An 11,957-nucleotide genomic window follows, 5' to 3' on the forward strand; every position below is an offset into this window, starting at 1 on the left:
GCCCCCTCCGTGCTTTTTTCTCTTCAAAACCGGCGCCTGCGCTGTGTTTAAGCTCTGGCCGTCTGACGTCCCAGCCAGGCTTGCAGACTGTGCCTGTGCGGGCATTGCGGCCACCCACCTTGGGAATCCCAGCCCCGCAGTGTGTTATGCATTATGCACAGTGCGGGGCTAGGATTCCTGGGCATGCGCACTGCGTGTGTCAGCCTGTCACCCAGGTCCCCCGCCTTACAGCGTCTGTATATTGTATTCAGCTGATCGTGCCTCCTCATACAGTATACAGTACAGTATACAGTATACAGACGCTGTAAGGCGGGGGACCTGGGTGACAGGCTGACACACGCAGTGCGCATGCCCAGGAATCCTAGCCCCGCACTGTGCATAATGCATAACACACTGCGGGGCTGGGATTCCCAAGGTGGGTGGCCGCAATGCCCGCACAGGCGCAGTCTGCAAGCCTGGCTGGGACGTCAGACGGCCAGAGCTTAAACACAGCGCAGGCGCCGGTTTTGAAGAGAAAAAAGCGTGGAGGGGGCGGCGCCGAAAGCCCCTGAAGATTTGAGTGACGGCAGAGTAGCGGTTCAAGCTGGGGAGTGAGGACCCGCCTCCCTGGCTAAAGACAGGTATTTTGGATAAGTTTCAAAACGCTTTATTTTGGGAATACTTGAACCAAAAACTAAAAGAGCCACCTTGTTAGAATGCAGCATTACTGCTGCACAAGGTGGCTCTTTTAGTTTATAACGGCTGGAGGGGGGTGACAGTGGCCCTTTAAAACCTGTCCTGTTACAGTTTAATCGTCCTGTTTTCACTGGATTTTACTAGTAAATATATATATAAATATATATAATATATTGCAAAGGGGCAATGATTGAAGCAACATGTAAAAGCAGTGACATCACTTAAAGGGGTTTTCTCAATAATAAATGGTTAAAATTGCAACGAGCTTGTAAAACAAGCAACTTTACAATTCACGGTCTCTAAAATATAGGGATCTTTAATTTTATGGTTTACTGTCTAGGATACCAGTCACTGTGCACAGTCTATCAGCAGTGGTTGATTTCCTAAGTGAGGAGCACAGCACTTACAAGTGCTTTCCAATAGAGCTTGTAAGCGCTGCTCTGAAGCTGGCAGGATCACGGCATCTGGCCGGCCTCGGTGCTCCTGCGCTCCAGAAACAAAGCTGCCTAATGTAGCAACATCAGAGAGCTCACAGAAAGGGCCAGTGGTGCCTCCATGTTGCTGATCCCAACTGTCAATCATCAGGATTTCTGTCTTACTGGGGCATAAAGACATCATAAAGGGGGCTCCTAGGAGCCATAAAGGAGAGGTGGCCCCTACAAGCAGCTCCAGGACTCCTTGGACATCCATTCATCTGAATGGTCGCTATGTAATAATACAATTCCCCTCCAGTGGCTGTCACAAAGGATATTCCTGGTTTTCCACAGAAAATCGTCCCCCATTGATGGCGCTGGGATTCGCATTTTGACTCCCACTTTAAATAGGATTTTTAATTAAAGGTCTTGAATGAATCCAGGTCTCCGACTCGTCCCCATCTTCCCATATGTTGTCCTCACTCTTCCCCGGTGGTGTCAAATCCCATATTACTGTAGTGCGTCTTATAGAAGCTCAATTCCGGTTGGATCACCGGGAGACGCTTAGCCGGGTTGACCATGTTGTCATAAACGATGTCCTTGCTTGCGTGACTAATACGCCGGTAAATACTGGTGGTGTTCCATGTGGGTACAGGGACTTGTGTGGTCTCAGATGCGTGACTTCTCTGTTCTCCCATGCAGCATATACATTTATTTCTGGAGAATAAAAATATATACGTTATGTTCAGGACGATCAGAAAGATGCTTAGCTAGTTTCTAATGAGAAACAGCGCCACCCTTTTGCAGAGGTTGTATGTGGTAATGCAGCTTAGCTCGTTTTGTGTGATTGCAATACCAGGCAAGACCTATCCATAGGGGGTGGTGCTGTTTCAGGAAAAAAAAAAAAGAACTGAAGGTAATAAAGGAGCATTTTCTATTCTAATCCACTCCATTAACCTAAGCAAGGAGTAGCTCCGACTACCGGATGGAGCCGTGCAGGTTTTTCCTGCTACTCACCCTCTCATGAAGGCAGCGGTTAGAAGTAATGTTACAAATATGAAGGCAATGATGCACCCGATGGCGATTTTCTTCCAGGCTGTAAATAACAAGAAGCAGAAGGGTGAGGAAGAGTCATCAATTACATGGAAATACAGAATTCTGCAGGTTTCCAATTCTCAGGGAGCAATGCATTGTGGGACTCCTGAGAACAGGGCTCTGTTCACATTGCACTGGATCCTTCCATTTGAGATATATGAAGAGAGCACTTTCTTGAATGAAAGTATGTGACCTGCTCCACTTTATAGGCATACAATGGCATATGTTGCCCATAGGCTCCCGTTTTGCACAGGGGCAATCTGTCAGCAACGTTTTAAGCGGCAGTCAGGAAGAGTGATGTATTGGTCACTGTTTAACGATTAAAACGATATATATATCATCCCGATCCGTTGTGTCATTGCAGAGAAATCAGTATTTTTATCGATATGCAAATCAGACTGCAAGTGCGCAGGACGTTGATAATGCACTTGCAGTCCATGACTCCTCTTCAGTTCTCCCTGTCCAGCGTCGTTCTCATCTGCTCGATCGGCAGCTGTTGTAAATAATATTATCTACAAAAAAACATCATCTGTCTCTGCAGCCAATCGAGCAGCAACTGCAGAGAAGCTGTGGACTGCAAGTGCACATGAAACACCCAGTGCACTTGCAGTCAAATTTACATATGGATAAAAGTAAGGATTTCTCCGCAATTAAACAACCGATCGGGATGATATAGGCGTCATTTTAATTGTCGAACAGTGACCAATTCATCCCTACCTTCCGTGAATCCTTCAAATACTTTATTGATACAAATAGAGAAAAGAAAAATAAAATAGATACAAATCGGTACAAAAGCACCAACGTACAATAATGAAAAAAAAACAACTTTGAAGTTGATGTACATGGCTGAATTAGGGCGCTGGGCATATGGCATAGATTTAGTGCCAAGGCCAGTCCTATATATACGGCCACGCACTTGGTGTAATGTTTAATGTGGAATTATATAAAATAAATATATAAAATCACAACAAATAATAACAGGAACTTACTCTGGTTATCTTGTATTATGAGGACATCAGACACTGTAAGACAACAAAATGCATTACATGATGTTCCTTGCACAGACTGCAAAAACGTACTAAGGCCATGTTCACATGATGAGTTCACGGTTTACTATACATTTCTGAAATTGATGCAAAAACTATAAATTTTTTTACAGCGATTTTACAAAATTGCAAAATTGCATGCAAAGCCTTATTCACATGATACATTTTTTTTTACAAGATTCCTTATCCTGCGTTCTCACGTTATGATCTAAAATCACATTCACACATTTCATTTTTTTTGCTTGCTTTTTTTTAACCATTTTTTAAAATCTGCAGCATATTCAATTCTTTGATAATTTTTACTGAAGTTTTTCTCTATTGAGATCAAAGTGGGATAGTAAAAAAAAAAGATCAAAATATGCATCTGCGGTTTTCTTGTCATATGCAAAAAATGTTTAAAAACCTTATGTGTGAACGGGGCAAAAACAATGCGAGACAAAAATAGTGTACCCAAGAAATGCATCATGTGAACAGACCCCTAAAGGGTATAAATTAGCCCTAGATTGAGAGATCAGTATTACAGACCCATAACATGGCCCTGAGAATGATGGCTAAATACACATACATCATTTTTTGGGGGCCAGACTGAATCCTTAAAAGGGTTAATGGGTTTAGAAAATCTGTTTTCATATATTGTGAAGGGTGGATCCTGTGTTATCTACTGTATATAGAGGTGTTATCAGTCATTATACAGGAGGAAGAGGTGAGCTGTGACATCACCTATTGTGAATGGAACATCCTGTGTTATCTACTGTATATAGAGGTGTTATCAGTCATTGTACAGGAGGAGGAGGTGAGCTGTGACATCACCTATTGTGAATGGTGGATCCTGTGTTACCTACTGTATATAGAAATGTTATCAGTCATTATACAGGAGGAGGAGGTGAGCTGTGACATCACCTATTGTGAATGGTGGATCCTGTGTTATCTACTGCATATAGAGGTGTTATCAGTCATTGTACAGGAGGAGGAGGAGGTGAGCTGTGATATCACCTATTGTGAATGGTGGATCCTGTGTTATCTACTGTATATAGAGGTATGATCAGTCATTGTACAGGAGGAGGAGGTGAGCTGTGACATCATCTATTGTGAATGGTGGATCCTGTGTTATCTACTGTATATAGAGGTGTTATCAGTCATTATACAGGAGGAGGAGGTGAGCTGTGACATCACCTATTGTGAATGGAACATCCTGTGTTATCTACTGTATATAGAGGTGTTATTAATCATTGTACAGGAGGAGGAGGTGAGCTGTGATATCACCTATTGTGAATGGTGGATCCTGTGTTATCTACTGTATATAGATGTGTTATCAGTCATTGTACAGGACGAGGAGGTGAGCTGTGACATCACCTATTGTGAATGGTGGATCCCGTGTTATCTACTGTATATAGAGGTGTTATCAGTCATTATACAGGGGGAGGAGGTGAGCTGTGACATCACCTATTGTGATTGGTGGATCCTGTGTTATCTACTGTATATAGAGGTGTTATCAGTCATTGTACAGTAGGAGGAGGTGAGCTGTGACATCACCTATTGTGAATGGTGGATCCTGTGTTATCTACTGTATATAGAGGTGTTATCAGTCATTATACAGGAGGAGGAGGTGAGCTGTGACATCACCTATTGTGAATGGAACATCCTGTGTCATCTACTGTATATAGAGGTGTTATCGGTCATTGTACAGGAGGAGGAAGAGGTGAGCTGTGATATCACCTATTGTGAATGGTGGATCCTGTGTTATCTACTGTATATAGAGGTATTACCAGTCATTGTACAGGAGGAGGAGGTGAGTTGTGACATCATCAATTGTGAATGATGGATCCTGTGTTATCTACTGTGTATAGAGCTATTATCACTCATTGTACAGGAGGAGGAGGTGAGCTGTGATATAACCTATTGTGAATGGTGGATCCTGTGTTATCTACTGTATATAGAGGTGTTATCAGTCATTGTACAGGAGGAAGAGGTGAGCTGTGATATAACCTATTGTGAATGGTGGATTCTGTGTTATCTACTGTATATAGATGTGTTATCAGTCATTGTACAGGAGGAGGAGGTGAGCTGTGATATAACCTATTGTGAATAGTGGATCCTGTGTTATCTACTGTATATAGAGGTGTTATCAGTCATTGTACAGGAGGAGGAGGTGAGCTGTGACACCACCTATTGTGAATGATGGATCCTGTGTTATCTATTGTATATATAGGTGTTATCAGTCATTGTACAGGATGAGGAGGTGAGCTGTGACATCACCTATTGTGAATGGTGGATCCTGTGTTATCTACTGTATATAGATGTGTTATCAGTCATTGTACAGGAGGAAGAGGTGAGTTGTGACACCACCTATTGTGAATGATGGATCCTGTGTTATCTACTGTATATAGAGGTGTTATCAGTCATTGTACAGGAGGAAGAGGTGAGTTGTGACACCACCTATTGTGAATGATGGATCCTGTGTTATCTACTGTATATAGAGGTGTTATCAGTCATTGTACAGGAGGAAGAGGTGAGCTGTGATATAGCCTATTGTGAATGGTGGATCCAATGTTATCTACTGTATATAGAGGTGTTACCAGTCATTGTACAGGAGGAGGTGGTGAGCTGTGACATCACCTATTGTGAATGGTGGATCCTGCGTTATCTACTGTATATAGTGGTGTTATCAGTCATTGTACAGGAGGAGGAGGAGGTGAGCTGTGACATCACCTTTTGTGAATGGTGGATCCTGTTTTATCTACTGTATATAGATGTGTTATCAGTCATTGTACAGGAGGAAGAGGTGAGCTGTGACATCACCTATTGTGAATGGTGGATCATGTGTTATCTACTGTATATAGAGGTGTTATCAGTCATTGTACAGGAGGAGGAGGTGAGCTGTGACACCACCTATTGTGAATGGTGGGTCTTGTGTTATCTATATATATGATAGGCATTATCAGGTTATTTCCCGATGATAATTCTTGTACTTATTGATTGTTTGGTGAATACTTACAGGCCGGATTATAGCAGAAGGCTGAACCGTAACTTATCGTATCATCACAGGTATTCTGTTCAAAAATCTTGCCGCTCACCTTTCCCACTCCCCAATTATACCAGGCAAGACTGATGGAAGAAAAAGTACCGACATGGTCACACATCGTACATCGCACGGTGTTATTATATGACACATATAACTTTATGCAGGATTAGAGACACATGGCAGCTTTCTTAAAAAAAAAAGACAAAACCACAGTGCCCCAGCTGTCCGCAGGTTGTGTGCGGTACTGCAGCTATGCTCCATTCACTTCAATGGAGACCAGACACAAACTGTGGATCGAGGTGGTGCTGTTTGTGGACGAGGGCAGCCAAGTTTTTTCCTAATTCAAGCCAACGTGTTGCTTTTGAAAAGAATGGTTGAAAAGTTACGGCAACAGCAAAAGTTTGTTGCATTTTTAGGATAAATCCGTTTTATTAAGACATTTGGAGAGAAGATGCCAGAGTTACGTTTTTGTTGACAACAAGAAGTCCGGCCATATCAGTTCTTAGGCTCACGGCTGAGACTTGTTACTGTACATCTATCTGAGATACATCCTGAGGGTCTCAGTAGTTCTAGAAGTCATGAACCAGGAGGATCAGGATGAACAGCACAAAATACCTCCCATTTGCACTCAATGGATCACATCTTACCCGCTGTTTGCTATGAGACCTTTATTCTCCTCCACCTCCTCTTTGGTGGCTATGGTGAGTTCGCTGCCTGTGCAGGTTTTGCTGGCGTTTTCATAGGATGGGACTAGACTGGTAGGTATAGGAAGTATCTGAATCGTCCCTGGATGTATGGAAAGGACCAAATTTCATCATTACGTCATACATGAACTGATTCGCTGTGCTCATACAGGTCTGCTGTGCTCATACTGGTCTGCTGTGCTCAAACTAGTCCCCTGTGCTCAAACTGGTCCGCTGTGCTCAAACTGGTCCGCTGCAATCAAACTGGTCTGCTGTGCTCCAACTAGCCTGCTGCGCTCCAACTGGCCTGCTGCGCTCCAACAGTTCTGCTGCGCTCAAACTGGCCTGCTGCACTCAAAATAATCTGCTGTGCTTAAACTGGTTTACTGCGGTCAAACTGGCCTGCTGTACTTAAACTGGTTTACTGCACTCGAACTGGTTCCTCTGTGCTCATACTGGTTTGCTGTGCTCATACTGGTCTGCTGTGCTCATACTGGTCCGCTGTGCTCATACTGGTCCGCTGCGCTCAAACTGGACCGCTGTGCTTAAACTGGTTTACTACGCTCATACTGCTCTGCTGCGCTCATACTGACCTGCTGTGCTCAAACTGTTGAACTTGCCTGCATCCTACTGATCCCGATACATAAATAGAAAGTCTCGTGTACGATATCAGCAGCACCAGGTTGTCTGAGAAGATAATAGTTTTGCAGATATCTCCGTGGATGGACTCACCTGAGGAGCTATTGACACAGAATGTGGATCTGATGTTCGGACAGTCTCTGATCATAACACCAACGTTATAATCAGCACACCCTTTAAATGGCGTCAGACGGAGCATGACAAGTCTCTTCTCCTCTATCCAGCCCCACCTGGTTAAAAAAAAAAAAAGAAAGTTAAATATCAGCTTTACTATATGTATTCACCCCCGAAACAAAACCTCCCACCTCTCATTGTTGCAAACGATAGAGACTTAGTGGTCTTCCATCTCTAATAACAGAGTGTCTTTTTAATGCAAAAAGTTGGAAGGGACCTCCAGGGTCCTCGTCTCCGACCCCCTGCTCAATGCAAGACTCACTAAACCATCTGACAGATGTCTGTCCAGCCTCTATGTGAAGACTTCCATTGAAGGAGAACTCACCACCTCTCGTGGTCGCCTGTTCCACTCATTGATCACAGCCATGGTCATAAACATATAACAGGCTTTCCCATATCGTCGGCCTTACTTACTTGCAGAACTCGTAGCCCTTTGTAAACGCAAAAGTGATATTCTCCAATGTCGCCAGTCTGCTGTAGTGCGCGGCACAGGCCACTTTGGCGCCATCATAATCAACTGAGATATTATTTGGCATGAACACTCCGGAAATTACTGGTAGGAAAAAAAAATAAAAAATATTTACTTAATTGTTTTTTAAATAGATGTTAATTAAAGGGTTAACAATGCAGGGGTTGTGTTAAATTTCCCTGCAGTGCCTCTGCAGGTGAAACAGAGCATTACAAGTTCCCATTGAAATCTATGGACTCTCTGTATAATGCATGGACGAAACAGAAGGAAAGGAAGGTCCATGACCACAAGATTTATTACATTGATGGAGAGATGCTGAAATGCATATGTTAGTGTAGCGCCACACTTGGCTGTGTTTGGTATTGCAGTCTGATCTATAATGCCTGATCCAATCTATGGGCAGAAATGGAGCCGATTTATGGGTGACAACCGCCCTCCAGGACCTTGGGAATTGTACTGGCTGTCTTTTCTGTGCCGTACTCAATATTTAATCACCTACATAACCCCTTCATTCTCAGGATCGTAGGGGTTCTCTGATGTTGGACCGCCACTAAATGTAAAATGATGGCCAATCCTAGCCATATGCTATCGCTTTATAAGATGGAAATATAAATGTTAACTACTTTGTGAAGTGTGACGAGCGTGTATGTTGGGAGTGGGAGTATAGAGCGAGCTCACGAGTGAAGCATACACCATTCACGGTCCATACTGGCTGTGTTATACAGCCAGCACCTGCCTCTAACAGCAGCAACCGGAGCTAGCTCTGATCGCTGCTGTGTAACCACAGAGCAGAGCAATCGCGCCATGTAATTGTTACGGGGCCCATAGCATGGTCATTTCTTTTACAGGTGCTTCTCACAAAATTAGAAAATCATCAAAAAGTTAAATGTATTTAAGTTCTTCAATACAAAAAGTGAAACTCCTATATTATATAGAGTGATTACACACAGAGTGATCTACTTCAAGTGTTAATTTCTGTTAATGTTGATGATTATGGCTTACAGCCAATGAAAACCCAAAAGTTATTATCTCAGTAAATTAGAATAATGAACAAAAACCACCTGCAAAGGCTCCTAAGTGTTTACAAAGGTCCCTTAGTCTGTTTCAGTAGCTCCACAATCATGGGGAAGACTGCTGACCTGACAGATGTCCAGAAGGCAACATTGACACACATGAAATAGATCACTCTGTGTGTAATGACTCTATATAATATATGAGTTTCACTTTTTGTATTGAAGAACTTAAATTAAATTAATGTTTTCTTGATATTCTAATTTTGTGAGAAGCACCTCTATATACTGCAACACAGTGATATCACAGTATACAGAATAAATAATCAAAATACCTTCAGGTCCCATAAGGGAACTTAAAAATGAATTAGGTTTGGGGCCTTTTTATCCCGGGGGGGGGGGGGGGGGGGAGGTCTGTGATGACCCATTACGGGTCCCCGTTTTTGCATTTTCTACAAAGTCTCCATTGCTTTAGGTACGGAGTATATAAACACAGAGATGCAAGGTTATTAGACAGGAACATAATATATAGCATAGACCTAAACAGGAGGTAATAAGTGTATAAAACACAGGAGCACACCTTTAAGAAGTTAACCTTAAAGGGATTGTAGCTGGCTGATGCGGAGTGAGGTTGCAGTATTATTAGTGAGGCGGAGAAGGCGGGTTTATTTTGTAAACCATTCTGTATATTGCAAATGCCCTTGGCTCTAATGCAAAATCTATAACGGGGTCCGCACCCGCCATGTGCCACTTACAGCACTGGATTTTCTATGTGCTGACATATAATAGGTTCTTCCTGGGGCCCAAGTGGTAAGGGGGCCACTAACACCCCCAAAGCAGGTGGAATTGTGCATTATGAGGAGCTACTGGACTGCAAAGGGGCCCATGTATTGTTTTTGTACAGGGGCCTCTTCTGTCTGTGTCCGTCAGTGTGTAGAGGGGCTTTTAGGTCCCCTCTGCTTGAATAGTTACCTCTGCCCTCAATATAGCATAGCCCCCCGGTTAAAGCCACAGTTGCCAATGTAGGGTAGAAGAAAGCACAAATGTTGTAGTCAGAGGGCTACGGCCAAGACCTGGTGGGATCGGCTCACCTTGTATGGAGTCTGCAGAAGATGAGATTCCGATGGACGAGATGAGAACGCAGAGGTGTAAGGTTTGGTGGATCATGCTGACGGCCTCCACTCCTAGTCCCGGAGATCTGCTGTCTGGAGGGATCGTGCTTCTTCTAATACTACAGGGAGGATCTGGAGCCAAATCTTGTGTGACACAGACCGGCCCACACCCCCGGGGCAGAACACGGGGCTGTGACGTGAGAACGCACCCGCAGCTGTGTCATCAGCGTCATTCTGTACCTGAGAAGTCACCATGTGGGATCTGTGACTGCAGCCATCTGAGATCATATCACTGGATTATACCCTACACCCTTATACAGCAGCCAGACCTGGAGATCAGTTTAAAGGGGTTGTCCCCATTTAGAAATCCCCCTTAAATACACCCTAATCTGACCCTAACTTCTCAAACCTCATCCATTGGACCGAGTAGTTACAAAAAGCGTCTCTTGCTCTGGAGGAGACAACCTGCTGATGTGAATGGGGACTGTGCAATGCCTCATTTCTCAAGCGGGAGCGCTGTAGGGAAATCGAACACTTGCCAGGGTGGATAAAAATCAATGTTTTTTTAAAAAAATCAAAAAAATCGGATTTTTTTGATTTAAATCGGATTTTTTTGATTTAAATCGGATTTTTTTCAATAAACTGCTTTTTGAGGAAAATATTTTACCATCCAAAGGTTCTTCCATCATGAGATAAAGCTGAGTTGTTTAACTCAGTAGAATAAAGGCTGTATATGTGTAACATTCACAATGCCATGCTCTTCCAGAGGTTTCTGTAGGATGCTGACTATCCAACAAGTTTGGGCATGTCAACTGAATGGAAAAAGAAACTAAACCAAAAGTGAAACCAAGCTAGAAGTGTGGAATTAAAGGGGCAGTATGAACAAAATGTGGAGGCTATTAATAGTTTATACAATTAAGACATGCTGCTTTTAAACACCTACCTATTGCCATATAGTAAAACAAAAAAGATTTTTACTTACTTTGGGGTCCCCCCCTCACCCTGGCGTTAGATCGTTGCCCCTAGTTTCGTCCGTGTAACTATGGGCGCACATGCGCACTGCTCTCACTTCTCATTTTAATCGTGATTTATATTAAAAAAAACCTTTTGATTTAAATCAGTGATTTAAATCATGATTAAAATCATGATTTAAATCGATCCGATTTAAATAGAAAAAAATCTTTTGATTTAAATCATGATTTAAATCGGCGTGATTTAAATCAATCCACCCTGACACTTGCATACTGATGAATTGTTCCAAAAAAATGGTGCATGTCTCTTTAAAATGAGAAAAAAAATGCAGTCTATTGCAAAAAGAGCCACACATCCCTTCCCAGAATATCCCATCCCCAGTGATTTCAGACACCCCAAGATCACGTCCCTCTACGGCGCTCATACTCTAATGCTGCCAGCCGAATATTCACTCTCTCCCAATGAATATGGGAGAAAGCTCTGGGTATCGATGGATTATTTAACACTTGTCAGGTACATCCGAAGACATTTGATTCATCAGCCGTAAGGTATTTAAGGCTCAGCCATGTTGTGCTGGGTCCTTGTATGAAGCATTCCTCCTGACGCACGCGGTGGTTAGACACCCGGGCCGAGGTCACATTCTGTAC

At 43.1% G+C, this 11,957-nt stretch overlaps 1 protein-coding gene across 1 annotated transcript; it reads right to left on the reverse strand.

The window, feature by feature from the left end:
- Positions 1-744: 744 nt before the first annotated feature.
- Positions 745-10,845, reverse strand: LOC143806439 (uncharacterized). The gene is made up of 8 exons (XM_077286990.1): positions 10,318-10,845; positions 8,162-8,300; positions 7,667-7,803; positions 6,899-7,037; positions 6,225-6,334; positions 3,173-3,205; positions 2,106-2,184; positions 745-1,805 (listed from the first exon to the last, which is right to left on the reverse strand). Exons 1-8 carry the CDS (start codon positions 10,391-10,393, stop codon positions 1,568-1,570), a joined length of 951 nt encoding a protein of 316 aa, XP_077143105.1. The 5' UTR covers positions 10,394-10,845; the 3' UTR covers positions 745-1,567.
- Positions 10,846-11,957: the final 1,112 nt, after the last annotated feature.

This window comes from Ranitomeya variabilis, chromosome 2 (assembly GCF_051348905.1).
Source record: "Ranitomeya variabilis isolate aRanVar5 chromosome 2, aRanVar5.hap1, whole genome shotgun sequence".
Lineage (NCBI taxonomy): Eukaryota > Metazoa > Chordata > Amphibia > Anura > Dendrobatidae > Ranitomeya > Ranitomeya variabilis.

Coding starts and splice junctions, on each gene's coding strand:
- LOC143806439 (XM_077286990.1), bottom strand. CDS start 10,393: ATGATCCACCAAACCTTACACCTCTGCGTTCTCATCTCGTCCATCGGA. Junction 6,335..6,898: donor GGTCTCATAGCAAACAGCGG/GTAAGATGTGAT, acceptor TTCTTCCATCAG/TCTTGCCTGGTATAATTGGG. Junction 3,206..6,224: donor CTTCTGCTATAATCCGGCCT/GTAAGTATTCAC, acceptor GTTGTCTTACAG/TGTCTGATGTCCTCATAATA.